At 42.7% G+C, this 26,126-nt stretch overlaps 2 protein-coding genes across 4 annotated transcripts; one reads left to right on the top strand and one right to left on the bottom strand.

Annotated features, from left to right (window-relative positions):
- flot1a (flotillin 1a) lies at window positions 1–8,640 on the bottom strand. Of its 2 annotated transcripts, XM_040121640.1 has the most exons (13): window positions 8,522–8,640; window positions 7,933–7,997; window positions 7,436–7,511; window positions 5,752–5,842; window positions 5,131–5,274; window positions 4,757–4,876; window positions 4,491–4,586; window positions 3,953–4,105; window positions 3,514–3,695; window positions 2,793–2,838; window positions 2,428–2,565; window positions 1,654–1,818; window positions 1–989 (listed from the first exon to the last, which is right to left on the bottom strand). In XM_040121640.1, exons 2-13 carry the CDS (start codon window positions 7,973–7,975, stop codon window positions 960–962), a joined length of 1,284 nt encoding a protein of 427 aa, XP_039977574.1. In that variant the 5' UTR covers window positions 7,976–7,997; window positions 8,522–8,640; the 3' UTR covers window positions 1–959. The 2 variants fall into 2 exon arrangements, with proteins under 2 accessions (XP_039977574.1, XP_039977577.1); XM_040121643.1 differs by lacking the exon at window positions 8,522–8,640 and having other exon boundaries at window positions 7,436–7,574; window positions 7,933–7,978.
- A 637-nt stretch (window positions 8,641–9,277) lies between these two features.
- On the top strand, window positions 9,278–24,506 carry LOC120786074 (tubulin beta chain-like). 2 transcript variants are annotated; one of them, XM_040121155.1, is made up of 5 exons: window positions 9,278–9,485; window positions 14,509–14,617; window positions 22,270–22,380; window positions 23,074–23,318; window positions 23,616–24,506. In XM_040121155.1, exons 1-5 carry the CDS (start codon window positions 9,429–9,431, stop codon window positions 24,426–24,428), a joined length of 1,335 nt encoding a protein of 444 aa, XP_039977089.1. In that variant the 5' UTR covers window positions 9,278–9,428; the 3' UTR covers window positions 24,429–24,506. The 2 variants fall into 2 exon arrangements, with proteins under 2 accessions (XP_039977089.1, XP_039977090.1); XM_040121156.1 differs by lacking the exons at window positions 9,278–9,485; window positions 14,509–14,617 and adding exons at window positions 16,503–16,629; window positions 16,994–17,068.
- Window positions 24,507–26,126: the final 1,620 nt, after the last annotated feature.

Genomic DNA, 26,126 nt, shown 5'->3' with positions numbered 1-26,126 from the left:
ATATATAAAATAGAAAACAGCAACAGATTTTAAAAATATAATACATAATAATGGCAGTCAGATTTACCGATGGTATCCCGATTTTGATTAGCTGTAAATCAGCAACCATCCACCGTGACTTCAAAGACTTGAGGACTGACAAAATGATCACCTTACACTCCCTTCATTAAGCAAATATGAATTCTGTCACAAATACATGATGAGAAAAGAGCTAAAGCTACAGGCTGCACTCTTGGTTTAGTATTAGACTGTGTAACGTTAGTAGCGTTAGTATATGAAGGTTTCGATAGCATGATTGTATTAAACTTTCACGTTAAGATGCACTTAAGGTCTGGCAGCAAGGCAGCACGCACAGGCAGTTATGGAGGAGACGTTAAAGGGAGACGTGGACAGTGGGGAGAGATTCAAGACAAAAGAAGACAGATAAAGACTTTCTCATCAGCGCTACGCAAACACGCAAAACGTGACACACATTAGAGAGAAGAAGGTAGGAAAGGACATCATTTAACAAAGTACAGGATTAACAGAGACTACAGTTACATTTGTTTCTTGTTTCAGTGAGTTTTAAAATCTGATCATACCAACGTCAATCAAGTAACAGGTCTGATTTTTAAAAAGATAATACCTGGGAGGTGTTATAATTTGAACACTTTGTGTTTATAGAGGATGTAACACAGCACCAGTGGACAACAACTGTAACTGTAGCCGGGGGAACACAATACTTTAACCCAGACAGAGGCTGGTAGTCGGTGACCCAAAAGAAAAAAGGAAAAAGTGAAATGTGTAGGCCATTTTCACAACACGGACACATCGCAACTAGATGTCGACAGACGCAGACACAGAGGATGTAAGAGCAGCACGGGTAGACTTTGTGTCAGCAGACTCATGCAAAGAGTCCAGGCAGAGGATAAGACTGTGGGAGGGGGGATCTGCCTGGTCACCGGTTTGGTTGATTCGCTTCAGTCTGCTTGGGGGGTTGGGGGGGTCCCCTGCAAAAAGGAGGGATTGGAGGGAAAGAAAGATAGGGTCCTCATTAAGCTCAATAAATAAATAAATACATATATAAATACATATATATATATATTTTTTTTTTTAATAAGCATTAACACCGAAATTATTGGCTCCCTTTTCAGTAACAAACCCATAGAGAAAAATCATTCAACTCTGCCTCTCTACAGTGCTTTGTATCCTCTTCTACCGTAGCTCATTATTAGTTTTTTGGAACATTCACATTGTTCAGGTGGGAATCAATCCCGTTTCTAGCAGCCGACGGCAGGTCTAAATCAAACATTAAGCACCTACAGAGCCAGATATTTTTCTCAGAAGTCGATGGCTGATCCATACTAAAGCTACAAGCAGAGTAAATATTGGATCTACAATCATCAGGCGGCCAGAAAACACAACTCCAATGGGATGATGATGTTGTAGGCGATTGTTTGCTAACACATTAGCTAAATCAACTTTAAACATTGGTTATATGTCGGGCCTGTATGTCTGTCGGCTTGGTTTGGAGTTATCCTGGTCTCTAGTGGCCAACATACTGAATTAATGCAGCTCTGATATACATGCTAGTGTCCCAGTGCAGTTCAAACTGCACTGAAAGCTACAGCAGCAGACCTGCATGCCATGAGGGTATGTGCAAGAAAGAGTCACCTGGGAGATGCTGACTCCAGTCAGTTTCTCCACCACGTCGGGGAGGCGGGTCATGATGTCCAGCACCTCTCCTGACAGTTTGGCTGCGCCCACCTCCCCGCCTCCACTGGACACCATGGTAACTTTGTTGGCTTCGCACAGCGGCTTGCTGATCTCGTCTGCCATCTGGAGGACGACACCGAAAATGTTACGCCTGTAATCGAATCTTTTGCAAACTAAGAAGTGAAACTGGTAACTAAATGATTTAAATGAACCAAAGTAGTTTTTAATACATATGCCATACATGATTCAAACAGAAAGCTGCGTTGCACAATGTCATAATTATTTGGCTTTATGGTTTCAGTTTAAAGTGTTTTTTTAATGTTTTTATATATATATATATATATATATATATATATATATATATATATAATATAACCGAATATAATATATCAACAAGTCTACAATGGAATTGTTGATAAAATTGCAGCACTTAAATTTCTAAAGCTTCAGAAAAAAAAAGAAAAAAAAAATCAGCACTGATGCCTTTCTATTTGTTTTCTTATACACTTCATTTCTTTAATATGTTCTTGTTTATGTCTAAATCTTTCTAAAAGATGAACTCAACAGAGCCAATAATTAGCTGTAAGTAGGACAGTAAGTGGAACCCAGGGATGGGTTTGTAACTGAAAACACATCTACTCACATAAAACAGTGATGCATAAAATGCAACAGTAGGTTGTATATAAAAGGTATAAATGGTTGTTATGGACTGTAAAGCATGTTGTCTCTCACCAGAGGCAGCTTCTCCAGCAGCATGTCCACCATGGCTCCTTCCTTGTACTGCTGGAAGGCCTCTGCCTTCTTTACCATCTGCTCTGCCTCTGCGCGACCTTTGGCCTCCAGTGCGAACGCCTCAGCCTCACCTTTAATCTGAAGGAGACACGAGGATGGGCTTCCTTTACCAGAAAACACAAAAGGCCCACAAAGGGCCACACCCATCTGAGATACTTTGTGAAACAGCCTCACACACAAATATGGAGGTGTGCGCATGAGATCAATATTGAATAAACAAAATTCTCAACATGATTCGATCGTAAACTATTTAGAAAACTGAAGAGAGCGGAGCTGGAATTCTGCTGTAGTGATCTGTGACTCACCCTAATGGATTCAGCTTCGGCTTCTGCCTCCATGATCAACTTAAGACTGGACAGAGAGAAAGAAAATGCAGGGTCAGGAAGAGGACCACAGATGGTTCAGCCAATTTGGGCTAATAACGCTAATTGGCTGGCTAAATAATCCAGTCTCAAACAGCCGATGCATTAGCATCAAACATCTAACCGGATTGCATCTGGCCATGTAGGGTCCAACAGACATCAAACATCTGTCAGATACCATATAAAAATCAGTAATTAACAATACTAAAACATATGGCAGGAGTAGTGTCCAAGTTTTATTCTGAATTTATCATCATTTCATTTTTATGTTTAACGATTTCACACACCTGTCACTATGATACTGTGGGTTTGCGATATGTCTTAAGTCCCACCTGCCTTGTCGTAACTTGTTTTACCCTACGTCACCTTATCTATCTTTGTGAACTAACATAAAAAGGAGGGGTCAAAGTTGACAGATAGGAGGTTGCTATTAAACAGATGAAAATTGATCTTCGCTTCACGGACGTAATTTCTGCAACCGCCCACAAGGGTCGGCTCAGCAACGGAACAACAGGGATTCAGTATCTTGCCCAGGGACACGTCAACACAGAAAATGAACTGCAAACACATGGGCCCTAAACTCTGGTACTAAAACTGAAAGGCCACCTGCCTGCTCCCAGCAACGTCCTGCTGTCTAGGAAGTGAGAATGAACCTGCGACTCACCGCTGGGCCTCAGCCAGTTTCTCCAGGCGGTACCGCTCGGCCTCGGCAGGTTTCTTCACCTTGGCCTCCAGCTCCTTCTCCCTGCGGGCGATCTCCTGCTCCTGCAGAGTGATCTGCTGCGTCCGCTCAACTACCTGGACCTGCATCTTCTCCTCCTCAATACGCTGCTTTGTCTTCGCGACCTGGCAAGGGAAGAATAAATTCAAGATAAGTCACATCAGACAAGTCAAGTGAGATGTAGCGAGTGTTGTAACTCTTAATCAAGGGAATAAAAATTATAACTTGTTATGGTTCAAGAATTAAAGCATTTTGCAAACTGCAAGACGGTGATAAATGCGTCTGTCAGGCTGAGTGAGGCACTTTTATAAAACCCTGACATTACTCTAAAAGTCTTCAGGTGTAACACTATGTAGTAGTAATTATATATATGCTTGTGTACCTGCAGCTGGTAGGCCATCTCTGACTCAGCCTTCTTAGTGTTGATCTCGATGTCATAGGCCGCCTTCTTCAGCTCATAGTCCCTCTGCGCCTTTGCCATGTCGATCTCATTCTTGTACTGAGCTGAGATTTTCTCCTGCATTGCATGGGCTTCCTGCAGAGAGAGAGAGAGAGAGAGAGAGAGAGAAATAAACTGAAACAGAGAAAGGAGGGGGAAAATAGGGATCAATGGGAACTTGAGAATACGATAAACAGGATGAAGATGCTAAAAATACGGACAAGAGTATGGACAAATAGCACTCATGACTAAGCAAAACGGACTAAGGAAAATGGAAGTGACTGACTAGTCTATAAACAGACTTCTACAAACAAGATGGTCTAAAAGAGGGCCTCTCACATTCTCACAATAAAAAAAACAACACAGTTCCAATAACCCCCTTGCTGCCTGGGGAATAGAGGGTTTTTGTGTTGCAATGAGACACTTAGCAGCAGAATAGGACTAGCAATATCCCTGATGGAAACAAAGCAATGTATCTCACCCTGATCACAGCATCTCTCTTGTTCTGGGCCTCTCCAATGCGAGCGTCTTTCTGAACCTGGGCCGTGCGAGCCTTTCCCAGTGAATGCAGGTAATCCTGTTTAACCGAAGATTAAAAAAAAAAAAAAGAAAAAAGAAGAAAGGGTCACGTGTCCACTCAGGTTCATGACCGTCTTTGAAAATATTCAGATCAAAAACATATGGGTAGGAATGTTTCTCCTCCTGAAAAACCATTTAAGAATGTGTAACGCGACGGCAAAGCAGCACCTGGTCGTCGTGAACATCTTTGAGCGTGTAGCTGACCACGCTGATGCCCATGTTGACCAGGTCGGAGGAGGCCACCTTAAAAACCTGCTCTGAGAACTTCTTACGGTCCTTGTAGATCTCCTGTAAGAGGAGGACGTTAACTTTGATGTGGGAGTATTGGCAGCATCAAAACAACAGCGAACACTAGCCCAACGAAATCGGTCACATGATGCTGCAAATCCTTAGCTTTAATGTATTAAGTTAATTAAGTTTTACAATGGCACCTTTTGTCAGAATTTGTGTGTGATGCAGGCTTTAATGTGATTCAATGTGACAAAACTCCTAAAATTCCTAAGCGTCTTCAGTTTTCTTCTCAAAAAAGTTCACTGAGTCACCTCAACAGTCAAGTGGGCGATGATGGCACGCTGGTGCCCCTCCAGCGTCTCCAAGGCGATCTGAGAAATCTCTGCCTCGGACTTCCCCATGAACATCTGGCAGGCTGCGGCCAGCATCTGTTTGTTCTGACCCTGGATCTTCATCTGTAGGGAACAGCAACTCGTTTGTAACCAAGATTACGGTAAAAGACTGATGTGATCGCCGGGTTAAGTCCCCTCGTCCACAAGGATTAAGACTCCAGCGACACAGCAGCCGGTTTTGTACCTAAATACGTGACGCCGATGTGAAAAACATATCAGATGAGATGAGAGATTTGTTGTCAAATGGGGCTGAAACTACATTTTGGATGGGAATAGGGACATTGTTTGGATAGGAGTAGGTAGAACACACGCTTCTCAAAATACTACTACTACTCGTCGCTGATGCCTAGATTTTAGCATGAGTACATAGCTACGTCTATATTATACAGTTTAGCATTGTTTAGATGGAAACTAATGGTTGTTTTCCTACTGATGACTCAGACAAAGTATTTGTCCGACAGTCTACACCTCTGAGCCAAACCAGCTCCAGCTTCACCGGTGGAGTAGCCTGCTGTTTCCTCTGCAGCGACGCACACTGACCTGGGCTATCCCGGTGACGGAGATGGGCACTCCGTGGCGGGTGTAGACTTTGTCACTCTTCACATTCAGAGTCAGAGTGTTCAGGGAAATCCTGGAGATAGGAATGGTAAGGCATATAAAAAGGAAAAGATATGTATTGATTATAAATTGCTCTAATGGAATATTTTAAAGTGTATTAATTTACGTTTTGTATTTGTGTTGGGTTGCAAGCACTGAGGGTGTACAGGTATAGGATCAAAGCTAGGCACAATACAGAAAAAACAAAACAATCCCTGGTGGTGTGTCTTCCTCAAGCTCGGGTCCTCTACCAGAGGCCTGGGAGTTTGAGGGTTCTGCGCAGTATCTTGGCTGTTCCTAGAACTGCGCTCTTCTGGACAGAGACCTCAGATGTTGTACCCGGAATCTGCTGGAGCCAATCTCCCAGTTTGTGGGTCACAGCCCCCAGTGCTCCAATTACCACTGGCGCCACCGTTGCCTTTACTCCCCAAATCTTTTCTAGCTCCTCTTTAAGCCCTTGGTATTTTTCGATCTTCTCGTGTTCCTTCTTCTCGATGTCGCTGTCGCTTGGGATCGCTACGTCTACCACTACTGCCTTCTTCTGTTGTTTGTCCATCAACACGACGTCCGGTTGGTTAGCCATCACCAGGTTGTCGGTCTGGATCTGGAAGTCCCTCAGGATCTTGGCTTGGTCATTCTCAACCACCTTAGGAGGTGTCTTCCATTGTGACTTTGGGACCTCCAACCCATACTCAGTGCAGATGTTCCTGTACACTATGCCAGCCACATGGTTATGGCGCTGTTCCTGCCTGCATCTTACACCCTGCTACTATGTGCTGAACTGTCTCAGGAGCATTCTTGCACAGCCTGCACCTGGGGTTCTGTCTGGTGTGGTAGATCCCCATATATATATATATAATATATATATATAATATATATAATATATATATATATATAATATATATATACATACACCTCTTATATATAATATATATATATATATATATATATATATATATATATATATATATATATATATATATATATATATATATATATATATATATATATATATATATTATATATATATATATATATATATATATATTATATATATATATATATATATATATATATATATATATATATATATATATATATATATATATATATATATATATATATATATATATATATATATATATATATATATATATATATATATATATATATATATATATATATATATATATATATATATATATATATACATACACCTCTTCACTCCCCCTCATTTGGTGAAGGGGATTCAGATAGCCAATGTTTTGAATCTTTGTCCATCAGTCATCCAGGCACTAATCATATTCATATGATTGACAAAACATATAACCTTATTATTATTATTAATATAATTATTAGTGTCCTTTCTTGTAAAATTTGTATGTTTTGCTGCTGCAGTGCCCTTTACCATCATATCTTGTTTTCTATCTGTTGTACATCTGGTAAAAATGTTTAAAAAAAAAAAAAAAAAAGAATCGGTACACCAAATGCCAAAAACTTTAAATTAGTAAACTAAGCTAGGGTTGGTATACACACCACCATCTGGAATTGAACAACCGAACTAAAGAAACGTAAGCAACCGTGGATAGCAGAAGATAAGAAAAACAGATTCAGAGCGCTAGCCTACCTCTGTATCTGCTGAAAACACGGGATGACGAACACTCGGCCTCCAGCTATCATCAGCGGGGGAGAACGACATAACCCTGGGAGAGATCAGAGACCAAGCAGGGCCTCAAGTCAGAGCGTCCAGACATGACCCAGGTTGACTGACACAAACAGAATATTGAAACATAATGTTTTCTAATTTTTGTATGAGAAATACAAATTTCTGTCAAACAATAACTTTTGTAACATGTTTAACTTTAGAATTAAATATTTAACCAAAAACTGGTTAAGTAGCAGAGATATTAATTGTTTTTTTTGTGTTTTTTACCCTTGCTTACACATTTTGAAAATTTATCCTCTAAAAGGTTTTTAAATATTTGGATATTAGGTAGATTTTATCCACTTTAAATTAATATGCATGAATAAAAGGCAACAATTATATACTCATCATTATAGTTTTTTTCCCCTCTTTTCTCGTTTTTAAGTAGATATGGCTATTATACATAATATCATTTTTACCTGACACCACCATAGCCTCGTTGGGACCACAGGTGTAGAACATGCTTGCTGCTCCTTCTTCAAAACTGAAAATAAAGGACAGTCGTAGGATAATACTTGAAAGCAGCCACCATTGTAGTCCCACCTTGACAACACTGAATTTCTTAGAGGAGGGGGAAAAAAAAAAAAAAAACTGCATTCATGTGGGAGGAACGAAGAGTGCTGGGCACCACTTGCACTATATGTACATTTATTTGTTTATTTATTTTTTTAATTTGATTGTCATTTATAAGACACCCGAAAATAGTCGCCTCTCTGTTATGTGACTCCCATAATTTAAAGGGAGGGAGGGGTTGTGAACCCCCGAGCGCAGACCATCAGCCAAAATCTAATTTACTGAAATGTTGCGCACAAGAAAAAAACCCACACGAGTGATAGATGAACCCACTGATTACAGCTACTTATTGGGAAATATTAATGCTTTTAAAATCGGTATGAAGTTGCTGGTTGCAAACGGCTAGCGGCCGCCTGTCCGTCCCCTGACGCGACCCATTTGACATACACAATTTGGTGCATGTGGACAGAAGGTGTAATCCAGCCACACGCTTACCTGTTACCATATAAATAAGGCGGCTCCGGTAGAGAGGCAGCGGTGCTCTCCGGTGGTCAAAAATGAACGCGACGCGGTGTACTTTTATCCCCGGTGATGGTTGCCCCCCAGTCAGACTCCTCCGGCTGATGCGGGTGACGGACGCAACGCGGACTGCGGCTCGGCGGCTTCAATTAGACACGCCCATCGTCCAAGGCTGTGTGCGCCCGCCATCTAGCGGCGCGGTGGGGAACTGTCGCTGATAAACCTCGGTTCACGCCGGGAGGTAGGTTCATTTTATTGTACGTGGAAATTGAGCTACTGTTTAATCGGGCAGATTCAGATTGATGATTAGCAAGGTGGTAATTAAAAATTAGCCCAGCCTTTAACAGATGCAACAGTAAAGTGATGTACACATTAATAATTATAATAAAAAAAATATATAATAAAAAAATATATAATACACATTATTCATACTAGGCATACTTTTCCTTAAAGCACAGTACTTGAGAAAATGTACTTAGTTATTTCCCAACAGTGATTCTGTTTTATTCTATTGCATTCTACTGTGTTATGTCCCCGCGTGGCTTCGTCCAGGTTAACGGAGCTCCAACGGGGCAGTGACGACAACACACGGCACTCCCTCTCCTCTTCCGGCCCTTGCCTTTGAGACCAGGAGGCCCCCTTTGGAAAGGGGCGGGGCGGACGGGCGACCTACTCTTTCAGCCAATCGCCGCCGGGCCCGCAGCCACGACAGCCAATCCTAAGCATCGTCCCGAAACTCTGCCCCAGCCCCCCCTGCGGGAGCCGCAGCGGTGCGCTGAGCCTGCACGTCGCCCGCCGGAGTCCGTCTGTGGTCGGTCAGTAGGTCAGAAGCTGCCCCGCTCTATCTCCAGCCCTTCGCTTCCACCGATAACCAGCAGCCGTCATGAGGGAGATCGTGCACATCCAGGCCGGCCAGTGCGGGAACCAGATTGGTGCAAAGGTACGAAGAAGTCGCGACGAACTTCTTTTTGTTGTTAGTCGGCACTAACCAGTTAGGTTTCATTGTTTCATCATTAAAACTTTTTTTTTTTCGTTCTGTGTTTTGACAGTTTCAGAAAAATAATTACATTTAATTGCAAAGATAAAATCAACTGATTAGTTTCTGTATCTTACTAAACATTTTGTTCAAAGTTACAACGGGAGCAGAAACCGCGGCTCTTTTGTTTTGCACTCCAGCTTTCTTCTTCAAATACTCACTTCACCGTTTAATCTGATCATCTTTCATTGGTTTATTAATTAGATAACTAGACACTAGAATGTCAGATTTTTTTTTCTTTTTGAGAAATTAACCACGATTCTGATTAAAGTTGAACAACAGATCATATAAAGAGATCACAATGGGTTTAAAGTTAGTTTTTCTTGCTCTACTAGCACGAAATCAATTTTCTTTTCAGTGCCAGCCACCTCTCTCCAAAAGAAATGTATGTATTTTGTACTTTTGTAGTACATTTTACAAAGTTACTGCTCAGATTTGTTGGTAAAACTGAGAGAAAAACACTAAACTCAGTCAAAATAGAAATTAAATAGAAAATCAGACTTAATCCTGTTGTAACAGTGGATGAGAAAATGCTGTAAATGCTATAAGAGTGATACAAAGTGCAAGAGAGAAACAGTAAATCAATGAAATATTTTAGTGATGTGATGGGTCGTGAAAATACCACAAGGTACACGAAGACCTACCCAAATACACGAGGATCCCAACAAGCATTCTGTATAAGCAAGTTTGTATTTGAATAATATACTAAAGTGAGATATGGAATGACCATAACTCATTTGTACCAAACAGGAGTCTTCTCACAATATCCCTGCTTGGGAACACAGTTTAAAGGGGGGGAAAAAAAAAAAAAGGGTTGAGAAAAGTCAAGGCATTGATCCATGATTAATGAACCTGGCCAGACTTGAGCAGACGCACAGGGGCAGCTGCTGTCTTGGTCGCCTGGTGAGCCGGACTCATTGTCGGTGGGAAAGGAGCAAGGTGTAGAGAAGGAAACAAGAGAAGAGGGTGGAAAGAAAAGAGAAATTTGCCGAGGAAGGGGAGAGGAACGCAGCAGGAGGGGGGTGAAGCGGGGTAAAGATAACAAGTGGCTTAGTGTCTGCTCTGAAAGCACAGATGAGGTCATTTAAATAGCTGCCTTTCCAGTCGGTCTATCACATGCACAGCCCCCCCCCCTGAAAACCCTGTTTTGCACATGATTTGTAGAGTGAATATCTGTAAAATAAGTGTTTATTTATCAGCGTTTTTTGCTGTGTCGCTTTAAAAGTCCTCGGACAGTAGAGCTGCAACGATTAGTAGGTTAACTGGTTGGTCAACTTAAAGAAAATGAATCTGCTGCTCTTTTGATAATCCATTCTTTGTTTCAGTCAGTTTCTGGCAGAAATGTCAGACTTTTTCTTGTTCCAGCTTCTCAAATGTAAATATTTGATTTTTTTTTTTTTTTTTCCCATGTATGATAATCAATTAAATGTCTTTGAGATACGGGTTAGTCGAGCAAAACAAGCTATTTTAAGACATTACTTTAAGATTAATTTAATCTTCATAGATTAAATGATTCATCGAGAAAATAAATTAAAAGATGTAGAAGATAATCCTCACTTGCAGCCATACAATCAAAAAGTGTATTGGCTGGATTGGATATACAGTAGACTGACAACCTGTTGTGTTAGCAGTCCAGTACCAAAGAAAACATTTGTTCATATTTTGATATAGAAGATGATTTTACTTCCATCACCCTCTAAGTGGAGAATGAGTGTAGGTCGGATGTGTACGTTATTTATACAATCATTTACGGGGTTATCATGAACAAGATGGAGGCTGGAGGCAGTGTGGTCTTAATTTAAAAAAAAAAAAAAAAGGGCTGACCATTTTCATATTTTCCGGGCTTGGTGAGAGATTTCTAAGGATTTCTGGATCCAAGTCGACTGCTCTTTTTCTGACATCATACCAGGGCACTCCTTCGTTTTTCCTGAAAATGTCAGGAAAAATGCAGCTGCGACAGCAAAAAAAGATGCACGTTATTTGCACATCAGAAACGAGACTTTGACATTGATTTCTTTTGATTTCTTTGCCGCCGCAGTATGATCGGAAAGTCTCGCAATTTGAAGAATGTGAGAGGATACGTAGCTTCGTTTTTGAAGTTCTGTTGCTTTTATATTTGGCCCACAACAACGGGCGTGGCGGCGACATATGGGGCGACTCAGACTCCACTACTCAATGGCCCTGATCAGCGAAGACAAGTGTATTTACCGAGGACTTAGCGAGGCTGAGGTCATGCTCAATTCACAATGGATTAACTCTGCCTGACTTCACTCACCCAGTCCAGTTCCAACTAAAAATCTGCTCCGTCTGTTCTGCTGCTGAATAACTTCTGGCAGATATGATCCAGTGAAGAATTAGACAGAGAGAGGTTTCAGGCCTAATAAATGTTTTTGTTTTTTTTCTTTTTTTTTTTTTGTAAATTTGACTTCATAAATGTAAGGTTGTGTTATCGTTGTGCCCATTTTAGATCATCATTCGCCCAGATTGCCTACTCGAAACGTCCTAATTTTGTAGATTTGTGCTCCCCGCCCAGTAAAAGCCTTGAAGGTCAAGACGTTTTTCTTTACTCTAAACGGCTTGGCTAAACTCAGCAGCTTGTTTCCATGGTGATCACAGGGGGGGTGAGATCAGGGACAGCCAAGGATGGTGAGGTGACAGTAGTGAGGCTTAAAAAATGAGACAACCCCCCCCCTCCAGTCTCTCTCTCTCTCTGTCTCTCCCTACCTCTCTCTACCCTCAGATTCAGCCACACAGACGTGCCAAACCTGCCTCTGCCTTTCTCTCTCCCTCTTTCCCATAAAAGCACACACTCTCGCGCAGTCCCTGGCGAAGATTAGGGGCCGGTTGACCGAGAGCCGGTGTGACAGCCCGTGCCCTTGTCTTAACTGAGTTTGGCGTTAATGTCTCGGGCTGTAGAAACGAGGCCGACCGAATCCTCTGAGAAAAGCTCTGCTCTTACTGACCCTCAGGCGGGGAATGGAACAAGGAGTTTTCGGGGAGTCTGCAGGTTTTGAAAAGTCTTACAGGATTGAAATCAGTTGCCCCCCCCCCCCCCCTTTAAAAAGCTCATGGACTCATAATGGACAAATGTCAATTTTAGCAAAATTTAGCATCTCTGCCTCTTACAAAATAAGGCGAAGGGCCCCCGTGCATAGATAATGACACAGGCGTGGCGTGTTCACTCGTTTTGAGGCAGTTTATGGTCATTTCATTTGCCTTTTTTTTTTTTAATGGTTGTTTTGGGTCTCTTTGGTCGCTTTGTGTGTCTTTTATGGGGTTTTTTTATGTCTCTCTGTGGTCTGTTTGTGTCTCTTTTGTGGGTTTTTTCCAGTTAATTTGGTGAACACACTTCAGGTCTTTGTTCGTGTGTGATTTTTTTCCCTGAGCGAGCTGGAAGAATCCAGGTTGGGATAAATATCTTCCTCCCTTCCCATCTGCACAGAGAAAGATTTTTATCTCGAAGCGCAGCTAAAATTAAAAAAAAAAAAAATCACGTTGAAATTGAAGAACATCCCACGAGCCTCTTTGCCCAAGTGATTTTTCTGATGTTTAAAAAGGCTTTTCTGCCCACATGAGGCAGCATGTCGAAACTTCAGTTTGACTTGCTGTCTCTTAAACAGCAGCGAAAGCTCCTTCCAGAGAGCGCTGGACATCTTTTTCTACAGAAGATGTAGCCATTTTTTTTACTTTTCATAGACACACATTTTTAAAATTTTTACTTAGTGTAGTCACTGTGAATAGGCGTGAATATTAGTTGGTTTTCCCAGTCTTCCGTCATAAGGTAAACTGAATATTTTTGGGTTTTCTGACCGGTAATTGGACTAGCAGACATGTCGGCTGGACTTTGGAAGCTTGTAATGGGCATTTCCCCCAATTTTCCACCATTTTTTTACCATATGATTATCCCCTTAATCGAGGAAGTAACCATCCATAATGAGATTTTTATTTTTTTTGTCAGGGCGTCGTCCTTTTGTTGACTTGTCCTGGTCCCAAACCTTTCAACTTCCCCTGGCTGTTCTTCTCCCTCATAATTCTCCCAAGAGCAGAAACAAAACATCTCCATGAGACTCGCGCATGACTAGTCATTTTTATAACACATCTGTGGTTAATTTGTAAATTTAGCAGAGGATTTGTATCAAATGCATTAAGTTGTTTCTGTGCTGTTTTTGGTTTCTTTTGCCCACCCTCTAGCTGTGGTGTGGATCAAAGCGACAGTCCCCTCTAATTTCAAACGGCCTTTGGGTCAGAAGAGGACAAATCCGAGTTCTGACAGGTCGCTTCAGGCTTGTACATTTCAGCGCACATGCACCACATGATACAGTCTGTGCGTGGCCATGACCTGCAGCTTGCAGTCAGCGTGACGATTGGAGAAAACTGATGCGGAGATTGCGGTTCATCGAAAGGTGGCGGCAAGAAAAACCTCCTTTCACCACATTCAAAAGAAAGGAAACAGAAGTGTTGCAGAACATGTTGTTTTTAGGTGATCTTGTGACTGTCAGTGTGTCCTTGGGAGGCAGAGAGGACAGAGGGGCGACTGTAAACCACACTCCCTTTTCTACGCAGTAGGCAGGCCTGCAGTTACGACCTCACTAAGCACAGAAAGACACCTTTTCCTCAGGAAAGCGTCCAAAGGCGGTGACTGAACAACCTCACTGAATACACCGCATTTTATAAAAATGAAAGCTGCAAGTGCTTGTTACAGGTTTCAAGTCCGGCGGAAGATTGTTGCCGAGTGTCAAGACTCGAATATGAATGCGAAAAGATCAGATTTTATCAGTTGTAGTGTAACTTAACGCAGGTAATCGGAAGCGAGGACCCACTAATTGAGTTTCTGACAAACTGCCATTCGCCTTGAATTCAGCTTGCAGTCGCACGCAGCCGTTGATAGCGGCACCACCTTCATTAACGTATTTACTCATTTGTTTAGTTCTGGGAGGTGATCAGCGACGAGCACGGCATCGACCCAACAGGAACCTACCACGGAGACAGCGACTTACAGCTGGACAGGATCAGCGTGTATTACAATGAAGCCACCGGTAAGTACATGCAGACGCATACTGAGGTCCCCCCCGGTGGGGAAACTGGCTCGCTGCAGCGGCAAGGAACAGGATGTCGACAAAGCAAAAATAAAACGGCTTTAGAACAAGGATAATACTGATGTTATCCTTACATGTCAGGACGTGATGTGCACCTGTACTACACATCCTCACCTGTTCACATTATGAGGTTCATGCTGCCTTAGAGAGCCACTAACAGTAAAAGATGAAGATATGCATGGTTACTTTTACTGCTCCGCATGTAGTAGAACGCACCGTGTTGTTACTGTGACAGTGGTGCTTTTTACATGTGTCACCGGCTGTATATCAACTGGTATAACATGGCAGTATAAAGTGTGAGAAGCCCGAATACTACAGATTTACTCAGCAGCTAAAAAAAACCACAGAGAAGCAAAAAGTGAAACATGACAGTGAGACAGTATCACTGAAAATGAGTTGGCTTAGCCTCAGCAAAAGGTCACGGGAGTAACTAGTGTAATAAATGATCTGACATGCAGTGCGGTTTCTCAGTAATCTTACCATCGCAAAATGTTAAGTGTGTTGAGATTGGACGGCTGCTCCGTGTAGTTTTATAAGCCTTGACTCCATCTAGTAGCCACTCGAGGGGGAATAACAACAAAACGCTTTCGTCAAATTTTGACAGGTCCTAATCAGATAGCGCAGTCCCGCCCCCGAAAGTCCCTGCCCCCCCTCCGTTGGCCTTCCTCCTGTTGTGTGTGTGTGTGTGTCTGTCTGTGTGTGTGTGTGTTCGAATGTCCTCTATTCACTAAACGTGAAAATCACTGGGTTCCCCAAGATTGTTTTAAACACCGTTTGAATACATTTAAAAAGCTGTACTTGAAGAAAGGACCTCTCTGACTCCACAAATCCTGATCCCGCCTGATTGCGCTCTGCATCATCCAGGAGGGCATAGAGAGAGATGACTTTTTCTTTTTATTCATTCTTTTCTTTTCATGTGCTCAGATTTGACATACGGGGGGTAAGCTACGGGGAGGCAACTCCCCCTTCTTTCCCACGGCGCATATCCTCGGGAAACATCCACAAGCCGTTTGCGTGAGAGCCCGATGCTGGTCCGATTTTTTTTCCACAGGTCCCTACCCTCCACGAGCTCGTCTCATAATGAAAAAAGGATTCAAAGGAAGGATTCGCTAATTGGCCCCTCTATTTATCGGTGAATGCTTCAGCGAATGACCCCCAAAATAAAATAAAATAGAATAAAATAAAAGCCCTAAAATGATGGAACGGAGCCAGAGAAGAACCATCTTTTGCGGTCTCAACAAGGTTCAGTTTACTGCAGCAGTATCTTTATTTGATACAAAATGTTGTGTAAGAATAAGATATAAAGGAGCCGACCACGAGGATCCCTCGCAGGATTCCCTGAAGACGGGGGGAGGGGGGCGACTGAATGTGCAAGATGGGAAGCGATTAAACTTTAACCGACTATTCTATCAGTTCTTTTTTCTTTCAAAAAATAAAACTTAAATATAAAGCGTTCATTTATTATAGAAATTAAGGCGTGCGCGGAGATCGACGCTCGTCCTGAAAGGAATGGATCCCCATGTCCTTGTAAGTAAGACCTGTTCTTTTCTCTAAATCAATTTTAATTTAATTTTTCAAAAAGATTGTGCTTATTTTAAACTGGATTTCTTTCTTTTAGCCGTCACTTAAGAAGAGCTGGAAAGTTTCCACTTCACACAATCAGAATACGGTACGCATTCCTCTCTGGGTTTTTTTTTTTTTTTTTTTTCCCCCAATTACAACGTCAACAGCATTACTGATATTAATATCAAAAACTATTGTCATATTTAGAAGCCACAGAACGTCAGCCGAGGTGAGAATGTAGCTCGGTCACAGAGCCTAGAGCATCTCTCCTCCAAGCGGTTCCCGGTCTGACGAAAGACCGGATGCGGGTCAGGGGGCAGACACATCCTCCGTTGACATCCAGTCGGAAGGTCCGGCGAGACAGCCTGTCAGCGACCAACTTGAAACAGGTTAGCCGATTTTAAAACCTTTACTCAATTAATTTTAAAACCCGGGTTTCGCTTGCATGTAGCCTGCTTGCCGCTTACAGGATTTGAATAAGTCTACTTCCTGTTGTGTAACTGAGAGAGGGTGAGAGAGACACTTTCCTGGTGACGTTTAACACATAAGTTAGCGAGGCAGCGCCATCCAAGGCAGGGGGTGGTAGTAGCGTCTCAAATAGGTACATTTCCTCTACGTTTTGATTTACGCTATATGATATTAACGTGTCGAGGTATTGAAGTGTGATAGTAATAAAGAGTCCACTTTAATATGAATAATAAGCTGATAATAAGAATGTTTTTCTTATCTTTCTTTTATGTTTCACCGATACAGACCCTCAACTGTCAGTAAGACCTGTAAAATATAGATCCGCCAGACTGGCACCTGTCGCAAGGAGACTGGTCAGAGGTTTGTATGTTTATTGTAAAGTACCTTTCTAACATTTACACTTTATTTATGACTTGTAAAAAATATATATATCTTCTACATCATATCTTAGATAGCCGAAATCATCGTAGGTGTAGGTTAAAGTAAAAGTTAAAGATATAATTATCACACAAACACACACAGAGGTTTAACTTGACAATTTCTCTCCCTTTCTTTTAACACAGAGGTGGTACAAAGGAGAGAGCGGGTTCTCCTACATCACCAGAGAGTGCAGCTCAGGCAACGACATAAACGTCAAGAGAAGTGGCAGAGATGGCAGCAGCTGAATCTAGTCAGAGCAGTCTTTAGCACGAGCCAGACCCTGTCTTCCGTGATGTCAGTGATATGTGAGAGGGTTGTTGTAAAGTAAGGTGTGACATTTTAACATGGATGTAGAGTTAGGTTTAGGGTCTTTTATGTATTTATTTTTTTATCTCAGTCAGTCTGAAGTAGCTCATATCGAATCAGAGTTAGCCGCAGAAAAACCGAACCCCTTCACGGGTACAATTAGTCAATAATGTAAACGCGGGTGAAATTTCCTCTGACTCTGACCCTTTTGCCGAAATCCAGCGAATCCGTTACGTGGAAAACTATTTCCATCCTATAGAAGATGCTCTCGAACAGGTAAATCAAACCCCAACGTCCACCCGCTAGCAGGAAAACGAAACTGATGCTCAACCCTTCCAACGCCGTTAGTGTGTTGTCAACCCCTTCTCCTCACTCGATGCAAACGGAAATCGGTACCGGACCTAACCCTCTTCATTCACCTCAAAATGATGCAAATTTACACCAAGCAGATCCCTCTCAGCAACATGTAGGAAATTTAAGGCAGGAAGCCGAGCCACCTGCAGACCCTTCTTCCTCCGATAGAGATCAGAGGGAGCAGGTAGAACCCAGTCCACCCAGAATGGTGTTGGGTGCCCGGAAATAAGGTGACTGTTGAATTCTCCTCCTGCGAAAGACGTGCCTAATGTCGCGTCACTTTACCCAAACGTCACGGACAGCCTTCACGATCCGGGCGACGGAGCAACCTCAAAGGCCAGGCGCGATGACGTGATGCGGCTGGCGGTGATGGGCGAAAACGTGCAGAATCCCGTTTCCGTCGTTGTCGACAACGAGGGTGACGCTGTCGTGTCATCTTAACCGAAAGCCTTACGGGACCGGTTAGTATAATCAAACATGTCAGTTATGACAGATGCGAGCCTGGAATTAGTCGTGCAAGTGGCACGGAATCCCAGAGGCGGCGGTGAACAGAGGCAGGAAAAAAACTATAGAAGGCAAAATCTTTAAGAAGAGATTTCGCCCTTTGCATGTTACAAACAAGAGGCAGGACCAGCTCTGCTTTGTCATCCGCTTAGCTCATCCAATCGATTCTAAACTGGCCTAAAGCCAGGCTGCACACAGAGGGGGAAAGTTTTAACATCTCGCCGGTTTGACCCATCAAGACAGCCGTAACCTTTAGTGACGTCAACAAATCTGAAAAGGTTCTGAAATGTAAAATTGTGGCGTTTTACAGAGGCGCGGACAATCGACCCCCCTCTTTCAATTTGAGAATGACTTCCCCAAACCTTCTAACCCTCTGATTCCATTTTTATTCCAAAATCACTACTACAATGTAAAAAAAAATCTGAGCCTTTATAGAGACCAGAGTTCTCCTGCAAAACTAACTCCTTTAGTTTTCCGGCAGGAAAACTCTTTTAGGATATAATAAAAAAAAAAAAAAGTCAAACCTTGGTGCTTTGGAGGAGATTGATTTTGATCCTAGACTCTGCGTGCCTTTTTTTTTTTTTTTTGTCTGATTGTGGGGGACCCAGGTGTTGTAGGGAAAATCTATTTTGAGAAAAGTAAAGTAAAAACTTGTACGTGTGATAAACACCGTGTGGATTTATATTACTTTTCAACCTATTTACTCTGACCTGCAAAAGATGAATAAATCTGGATGGATAAATTTGTTGAAGGACTACCAAGTTTTTTTCAGGATGAAAACCTGTTTCCTCCTGATCAAAATCATTTGATCATTCTGGATGAGGTTTTTTTTTTTTTTTCCCCCCCGCCTCCGACCACCCTGAAGTGGCTAAAATTTTCACACAGCACAAACATAATTGAAATATGAGCGTCGTGATGCTGGCGCAAAATGTATTTCACCATTAGTTTGGACATCAATTATCTGTTGATGTTTTAAAAACCCTTGTGACAAATTACAGAAGACTATATTAGCTCATCAGATATTCCGGTCACAAAAAAGTCTTTTTTTGTTAAAAGATTTATAAGACGCTACAAAAGACTCCCACGGATATTTAATCATCAACCTTACACCTGCCTGCCCAGAACGATACAGACTGAGGTCGGGTGTACTTCCTCACCAGTGACGGGTCATTTATATTCCCAAAACGAAATAAATCGTCATGTCGGCCCTTTTAAAAAAGGAACGCTCCCTTACTAAAAGGTCTGTACCGCGCCTCTGAAAGGTAAAGCGTTCTAGCCCACTTATCCCCCGACTTTCTCCAGGCTCTGTGCGAGATTGCTTTAAATATTCTGAAAGGAAACGGGCCGGTGTCTCCTTCTCAATACAAGAGAAGAGGGCCCTACAGGTGTACTTTTCTGGAATTGGCGCTGAAGGCGTCTCTCTGATCTAACCCTCTGTTGACTTTTCAACCTGTTGAGAGGATGATTGATGCATAGACCTTATCTTTGATAATTTTTTTTTTGAAATACCTTGATTTAAAATGAGATTTAGTGATGGCGAAACCTTTTTGTTCAGCAGAGGGGATACAAAACGAAAAAGTGTCAACAGATACTTCTTCTCTTTACAGAGGGTGCTGAAATGTAGCGGGTTTAAATTGGAGCTTCACGATAGTCTTCCCGTAGACAAAGTCCACAAACCTGTCACGATCCGATTTTAAATTGAATAATTTTGATCTAACTTTACAACATGGCTACATAATGTATTGTATTGTACCTGAATCTCCCCACGTTCCCGAAACTGCCTCTGACATATTCACCACACGCAGCAGCGGTGGGTGGCTGTCGCCGACGGGTTGATACTGAATGATGTTTGCGTGAACAAACAGGTTATAAATGGCGGTTCTGAAATCGCAGGGCTAGGGAGGCGAGCGGTCGGAGAGGGTCCACCATTCGTTCACTCTTAAGCCCAACATGTAGGCCAAGGGGGAACACGCGCGGATTCTGAACATACCGCTGCCTTTGAAATAAATTCCCCTGGTCTCGCAGTTGTAAGAAGCGTCTGCGGTGGTGTCGTACTTTCTGAGTTGTGCAAGTATTTGGTCCATGAGCTCTTTTGGACGATTGAAATAACCCCCCCTTGACCGAATTTCTGAATCACCAATGGTTGTGGTTCCTCCGTTGTTTTGTTCAGTTCGAAATAATCCAAATGCGGCGGTAAATGATACCAGGTATGGGGGTAAATGATTTCACGTAGACCCACCACCCATTCTCCAGTCAGTTCAGCAGCTTTAGCCACCGTGTAACTACAACTGGTGTTATTTTAAAACATATCCTTTCTGGCGTTGAAAGGCAGGGTCGCGTAAAACCCCTTGTTGGATCCATGACGTAGCAACAGAATTAACGTGACCCAGCTTCTTGAATTTCTTGGGTCAGTTGTTTTTTCTTGGGCCGAGGGAGCCTATTCTTTGATTATGTAAGTCATATAGCATCATCTGCAGGGCGGGACATCCAGCGATGACGTGGCGCAGTCTGAAAAATGGCGAGAGAGGGGGCGGGACTTGGCGTGGCGCTTTCTGATCTAAACTGAAGCACATGTGGTTCGTTTCTTTGCAACGCTCTATAATTAGTCCCAACAGCAACTGAATGAGATGTTTTCTTTAATCTGATAAAGTGAGAAATATTCTTCCAAAATCCCGGGTACAATATTGGTGGAAGGAACACGGTGTGGACAATACCGCCTTCCGTACAGCCTTTTGCAGTTGTAATACCTGATTTTCTAATGGGTTTACATGGCTCCAGGTCACAAGAATTGATTAACTGTATTCCTAGGGATTATTGTTATATAAAGCTAAAAGTACTGACAAAAATGTGATATACATAAATGCCAATAAAGTCACATACTTAAATAATAACCGTAGGCCTTCTCGTTTGTTTTCCATCATTCTTTGAACGGTATGGCCGTGAAAAGGGTATTGAATTGCATTTGTTTGTGGTATCAAAAAGATCTTAAAAAGTCTTTCGTTTAATTGGCGAACACTGCAGGAACCCTCGATTTTAATGCTTAGAAATCTTAGAGGTGGTGTTACGACCAAAGTGTGTGTGTGTGTGTTTGTGTGTGTGTGTGTGTGTGTGTGTGTGTGTGTGTGTGTGTTTATGTCCGTGATTTCCTGAACCAGCTGGAAACATCCAGGTGGAGATAATTAAATATCATCATCCCTTCCCATAAAGCTACATAAGGTAGGATTTTTACCTCAAAACACAGCTAAAATTAAAAAAAAAAAAAAAAGTAATATTTAAGATCAGAACATCCCGTGACCTATAAATAAGAAACCAGATTAGCCTGTTTTCCAAAATTATTTTCTTATGTTGTTTAAAAATACTTAAATCTTACTTAAGTCTAACTAACTGTCTCTTAAACAGCACGGAGGGCTCCATTCAGAGAGAGCTGGACGTGTTTCCTTTCCATTTTTGTTTCCTTTGCTTCAACAACCCCACAGTCTGCCGGCGGGGTCGCTAATATGATATATGAGCTCATAATGGACATCATGTTACACGATTTGTGGGTTTACCTTTTCAATTTTCTCAGTAAGTAAAGATGGAGAGTCATGGCTGTGACTAGAGAGTTGGTAGTTGAACTAGACTGCAGCGACTGAATGAGAAATTTACCGTGCCCGTGATTAGCCTCATGTAAGAGACATTCACGGGAAACCCTGTAGTTACAATGTGGGTTGATGGACATGATATGGACAATGCAGCCTATACTGTATCATTATTTGGATGGAGCAAGACTGCCTAAAATGTTTAGCATCACCCCTGTATGTAAATAAAATCGAGTTTCTAAACTTTTCTGTTCGGTTCAGACTTCTTTCCTAGTTTCCTTTTGCAAGTGTCATACCTTGTTTCCCTATGGTTTTACAGTTACATGCGGGGTAACTGTAAAAACCTGATCCGATAATCTGATACCTTGTGCTTATCCGCGTGTATCTCTGTGTACGCAGGTGGGAAGTATGTGCCCAGAGCCATCCTAGTTGATCTGGAACCAGGCACCATGGACTCAGTCCGCTCTGGACCCTTTGGGCAAATCTTCAGACCTGACAACTTTGTCTTTGGTAAGAACGCACCCTCCTGGAGAGGAGTTTGTCTTTTAATGTTGCCCGCTGAATGATCCCGATGCAGGCCACAAGGCGAAATGGGTTGGTCCGACGATAAAGTTGTTCTTTACAATTCACAGTAAATTATCTGGATCTGCCCCAGAATGTAATGGGTTCGTCCCTGGCCCATGCCCCGTCCCTCCACCAAGTTCGGTGCAAATCGGTTCAGTACTTTTTGCGTAATCCCGCAGACACGGGTGATTACATCACCTCCTGGGTGGAGGTAAATACAGCTCAACTGACTTGTCCTTTATCGCGCAAACTGGCTCGGTCCCGCTACAGTATAAAGTCCCAGTACGAAGCCGGATTGGCTCTAGGCTTTACTGACTGACAAGTCAGTCCAACAGACAGATGATTTTTATAATAATAATAATAAAACAGGGTACTGCTCCGATTTCCCTGATGCCAACTTCTTAAAAAAAAATTCTGATGCCACCTGGTCCTTTTAATGCAATGGTCAGTTAAGGTATCACATCATTAAGCGATACGTAGTTACGTGTTTTCGACGGCATCGGACTATTACCTACGCTTCATCGTTTTGGGGGAGTTTTTTTTTTTTTTTCCCCCAATACAAGTACAGTGTCATATGTGTACAACGTTAGCGTGAGAGACGGGAAAAGAAATAATGCTCGTTTTTTTCTTTGTCTACAGGTCAAAGTGGAGCAGGAAACAACTGGGCCAAGGGTCACTACACAGAGGGGGCAGAGCTGGTGGACTCGGTCCTGGATGTGGTGAGGAAAGAGGCTGAGAGCTGTGAGTGCCTGCAGGGCTTCCAGCTCACACACTCCCTGGGAGGAGGCACCGGCTCCGGCATGGGCACCCTGCTCATCAGCAAGATCAGAGAGGAGTACCCCGACCGCATCATGAACACCTTCAGTGTGGTGCCCTCTCCGAAGGTAACACAGAAAAAATACTGTACAATATTATACAGGAAAATCTAGACATTGCCTTTCTTTTTTTTTTTCATTATTTCTCTGCATATTTTCTCATTATTTATGTCTCCTTTCAGGTATATTAAAACTTAAAGTAGCAGTAGTTTTTTGTCTCCACTTAATGGCAGTGGAATGAATGACCCTGTTTTTTGCCCCCTGGAAGTTTTTGTGGTCACCTTGAACCCAAAGTAATCTACTTCCTGTATGTACAAAGTACATGTAGGCACCAGTACCGATGTTCCTCCTCCTCTCTGTTTTCAGGTATCGGATACCGTGGTTGAGCCGTACAATGCCACGCTGTCAGTCCACCAGCTGGTAGAAAATACAGATGAGACCTACTGCATTGACAACGAAGCCCTTTATGACATTTGCTTCCGCACTCTCAAACTCACTACGCCCACCTATGGCGACCTCAACCACCTGGTTTCAGCCACCATGAGCGGCGTGACCACCTGCCTGCGTTTCCCCGGCCAGCTGAACGCCGATCTTAGGAAACTGGCCGTCAACATGGTGCCCTTCCCCCGTCTCCACTTCTTCATGCCCGGCTTTGCCCCTCTCACCAGCCGAGGGAGCCAGCAGTACCGCGCGCTGACGGTCCCCGAGCTCACCCAGCAGGTGTTCGACTCCAAAAACATGATGGCGGCTTGCGACCCTCGCCACGGACGCTACCTGACGGTGGCTGCCGTGTTCCGGGGCCGCATGTCCATGAAGGAGGTGGACGAACAGATGCTGAACGTTCAAAACAAGAACAGCAGCTACTTCGTGGAGTGGATCCCCAACAACGTCAAGACGGCCGTCTGCGACATCCCGCCACGCGGCCTCAAGATGGCCGTCACCTTCATCGGCAACAGCACAGCCATCCAGGAGCTGTTCAAACGCATATCTGAGCAGTTCACTGCCATGTTCCGCCGCAAGGCCTTCCTCCACTGGTACACCGGCGAGGGCATGGACGAGATGGAGTTCACCGAGGCAGAGAGCAACATGAACGACCTGGTGTCCGAGTACCAGCAGTACCAGGACGCCACGGCCGAGGAGGAGGGAGAGTTTGAGGAAGAGGTGGAGGAGGATGCCTAAAAAATGAGCTGAAGACAGAAGTCCATAGGTCCATAAACCAAAAAGAACAGAAAATCTCAAAAAAAAAAAAAGAGAAAACAAAAATATTGTGATATGAAATGAAGGAACGTAGCAGCACATGAAGGGGGCTGGTTAGAGAGGCATGGGGGTCTGAATTGGTTAGTGGAGGGACAGGAACGATGACAAGAGTGAAAGATGAACGTAGGCAGGGAAGTGAAAAAGTAGCAGGATGAAAACCGGGATGAAAACAATGTGACCGGATCAAAGTGCCATGGTTTACAGGTTACTGTGACGCCATGTGGGCTGGTTTTACCACGACAGGCCTCCCAAAATCCTGGTACACCAGTACCTTCCCTTTTGGCAAATGCACAATCCAGAAGCGCTTTCTCACACTTGGCTTTCATCACACAGGATTATCTCTTAAAGCCAATTCCACCCGGAACAAATGTTGTGTTAAATGGTTAAATTATCGATTTAAATCTCATATTGCACTTTCATTCACAATCTTGTTGTAGCGTGATTATCTCCTGTAGGAGACACAGCGTTGTACATCCATTGGAAACGTTAAATCTCTGTGCAGTCTGCCTGCAGTCCGACTTTGGAACGTCCATTGAAGTAGCTGCGACTTAGATTGTTTTGGGGAAACCAGGGGCCTATAACCTGAACATGAAATCATGCCGTTATCAGTGTTAAATGCTTTGACCAGTGTTAATTTCTTTTGCCGTGTTTTTTTTTAATTTTTTATATGAGCATTCAAGATCCACTCTCAGAGGTAAATGTGAATTTGGGCAGTGGGTGAGACAACGCTGTCAGTATTGTTTTGTACTCTTAGGTTAATTGATCATCACACACTTCGGTCGCATCCTTTTTTTTTTTCCAGACGGGGGAGGGTGGGATGAGAGATTCGATTCTGGTGGGATCTGGCCTTCTGCTCGCAGACTAGTGTAATTTCAGAAATAGAAACGGGAGTCTGTGTCAGTAAACTGAGCAGTAGCAGGATTTTTTTTTCTCAGGCGCCAGCCAACGCCGTGAGGGGGATCACGCACCGCAGATGCCAAGAACCCAGGTCAGGTCATGGGAAGCATATTAACCTTAGCATAGTCTCTCTTCCATTCCTCACCATTTTGGGGCCCGATTTTCTCAGGCTGAAGGAGGCCTGAGCTCATATTGATCAGAAGCATCTCTGCTTTTGTTGGATTAGAGCCATGTATCTGCCGAGTATTATGTTTAAAGGCATTTACAAAAAGTAGTCATTCATTTTGGCTATTTTGACCCTCGTGTATTTTTTTATTCTATTTTTAATCTAATTTTTATTTAATTTCATGGGCCCAACGGTTATGGGACTTACTCCAAACATAAAGACCACAAATGTCTTTGGATTCAAGTAGTGATATCACCGGCATCTCTTTTTTTTTTTTTCATTCAAAAATAGTTGTTGACTTTGAGAAGAACAAACTCACAGCAATGAGCAGTGAATGTGTTTTAAAGTATTAAAATCATGGAGAGAAGTTGGAAAAGTCTCATCACGGTGAGAATTTCCAGCATCTTTGTGCATTTAAAACTCACTCTTGCTGCCCAAAAACATTCAGTTCAGCAACTCAACCTCTGCTGCTTCTGTATATTTGCGAATGCACGAAGTAATTTCAACACATTCGTTATGAAGGCTTCGTGAAATGCGTTTAAAAAAAAAAAAAAAGC

The sequence above is a fragment of the Xiphias gladius genome, chromosome 24, assembly GCF_016859285.1.
Source record: "Xiphias gladius isolate SHS-SW01 ecotype Sanya breed wild chromosome 24, ASM1685928v1, whole genome shotgun sequence".
Taxonomy (NCBI): domain Eukaryota; kingdom Metazoa; phylum Chordata; class Actinopteri; order Istiophoriformes; family Xiphiidae; genus Xiphias; species Xiphias gladius.
Note: the sequence above shows the minus strand (reverse complement) of the source record. Positions and strands in the feature narration are given on the sequence as shown.

Bases quoted from the DNA above. Each gene is read 5' to 3' on its own strand.
- flot1a (XM_040121640.1), bottom strand. From the start codon at position 7,975: ATGTTCTACACCTGTGGTCCCAACGAGGCTATGGTGGTGTCAG. The intron at 4,106-4,490 runs GTGAGATACATT...CTCTCTCTGCAG, and splicing joins AGAGAGATGCTGTGATCAGG to GAAGCCCATGCAATGCAGGA. The intron at 1,819-2,427 runs GTGAGAGACAAC...GTCGTCCTCCAG, and splicing joins TGCTGGAGAAGCTGCCTCTG to ATGGCAGACGAGATCAGCAA.
- LOC120786074 (XM_040121155.1), top strand. From the start codon at position 9,429: ATGAGGGAGATCGTGCACATCCAGGCCGGCCAGTGCGGGAACCAGATT. The intron at 14,618-22,269 runs GTAAGTACATGC...CTGTGTACGCAG, and splicing joins GTATTACAATGAAGCCACCG to GTGGGAAGTATGTGCCCAGA. The intron at 22,381-23,073 runs GTAAGAACGCAC...CTTTGTCTACAG, and splicing joins ACCTGACAACTTTGTCTTTG to GTCAAAGTGGAGCAGGAAAC.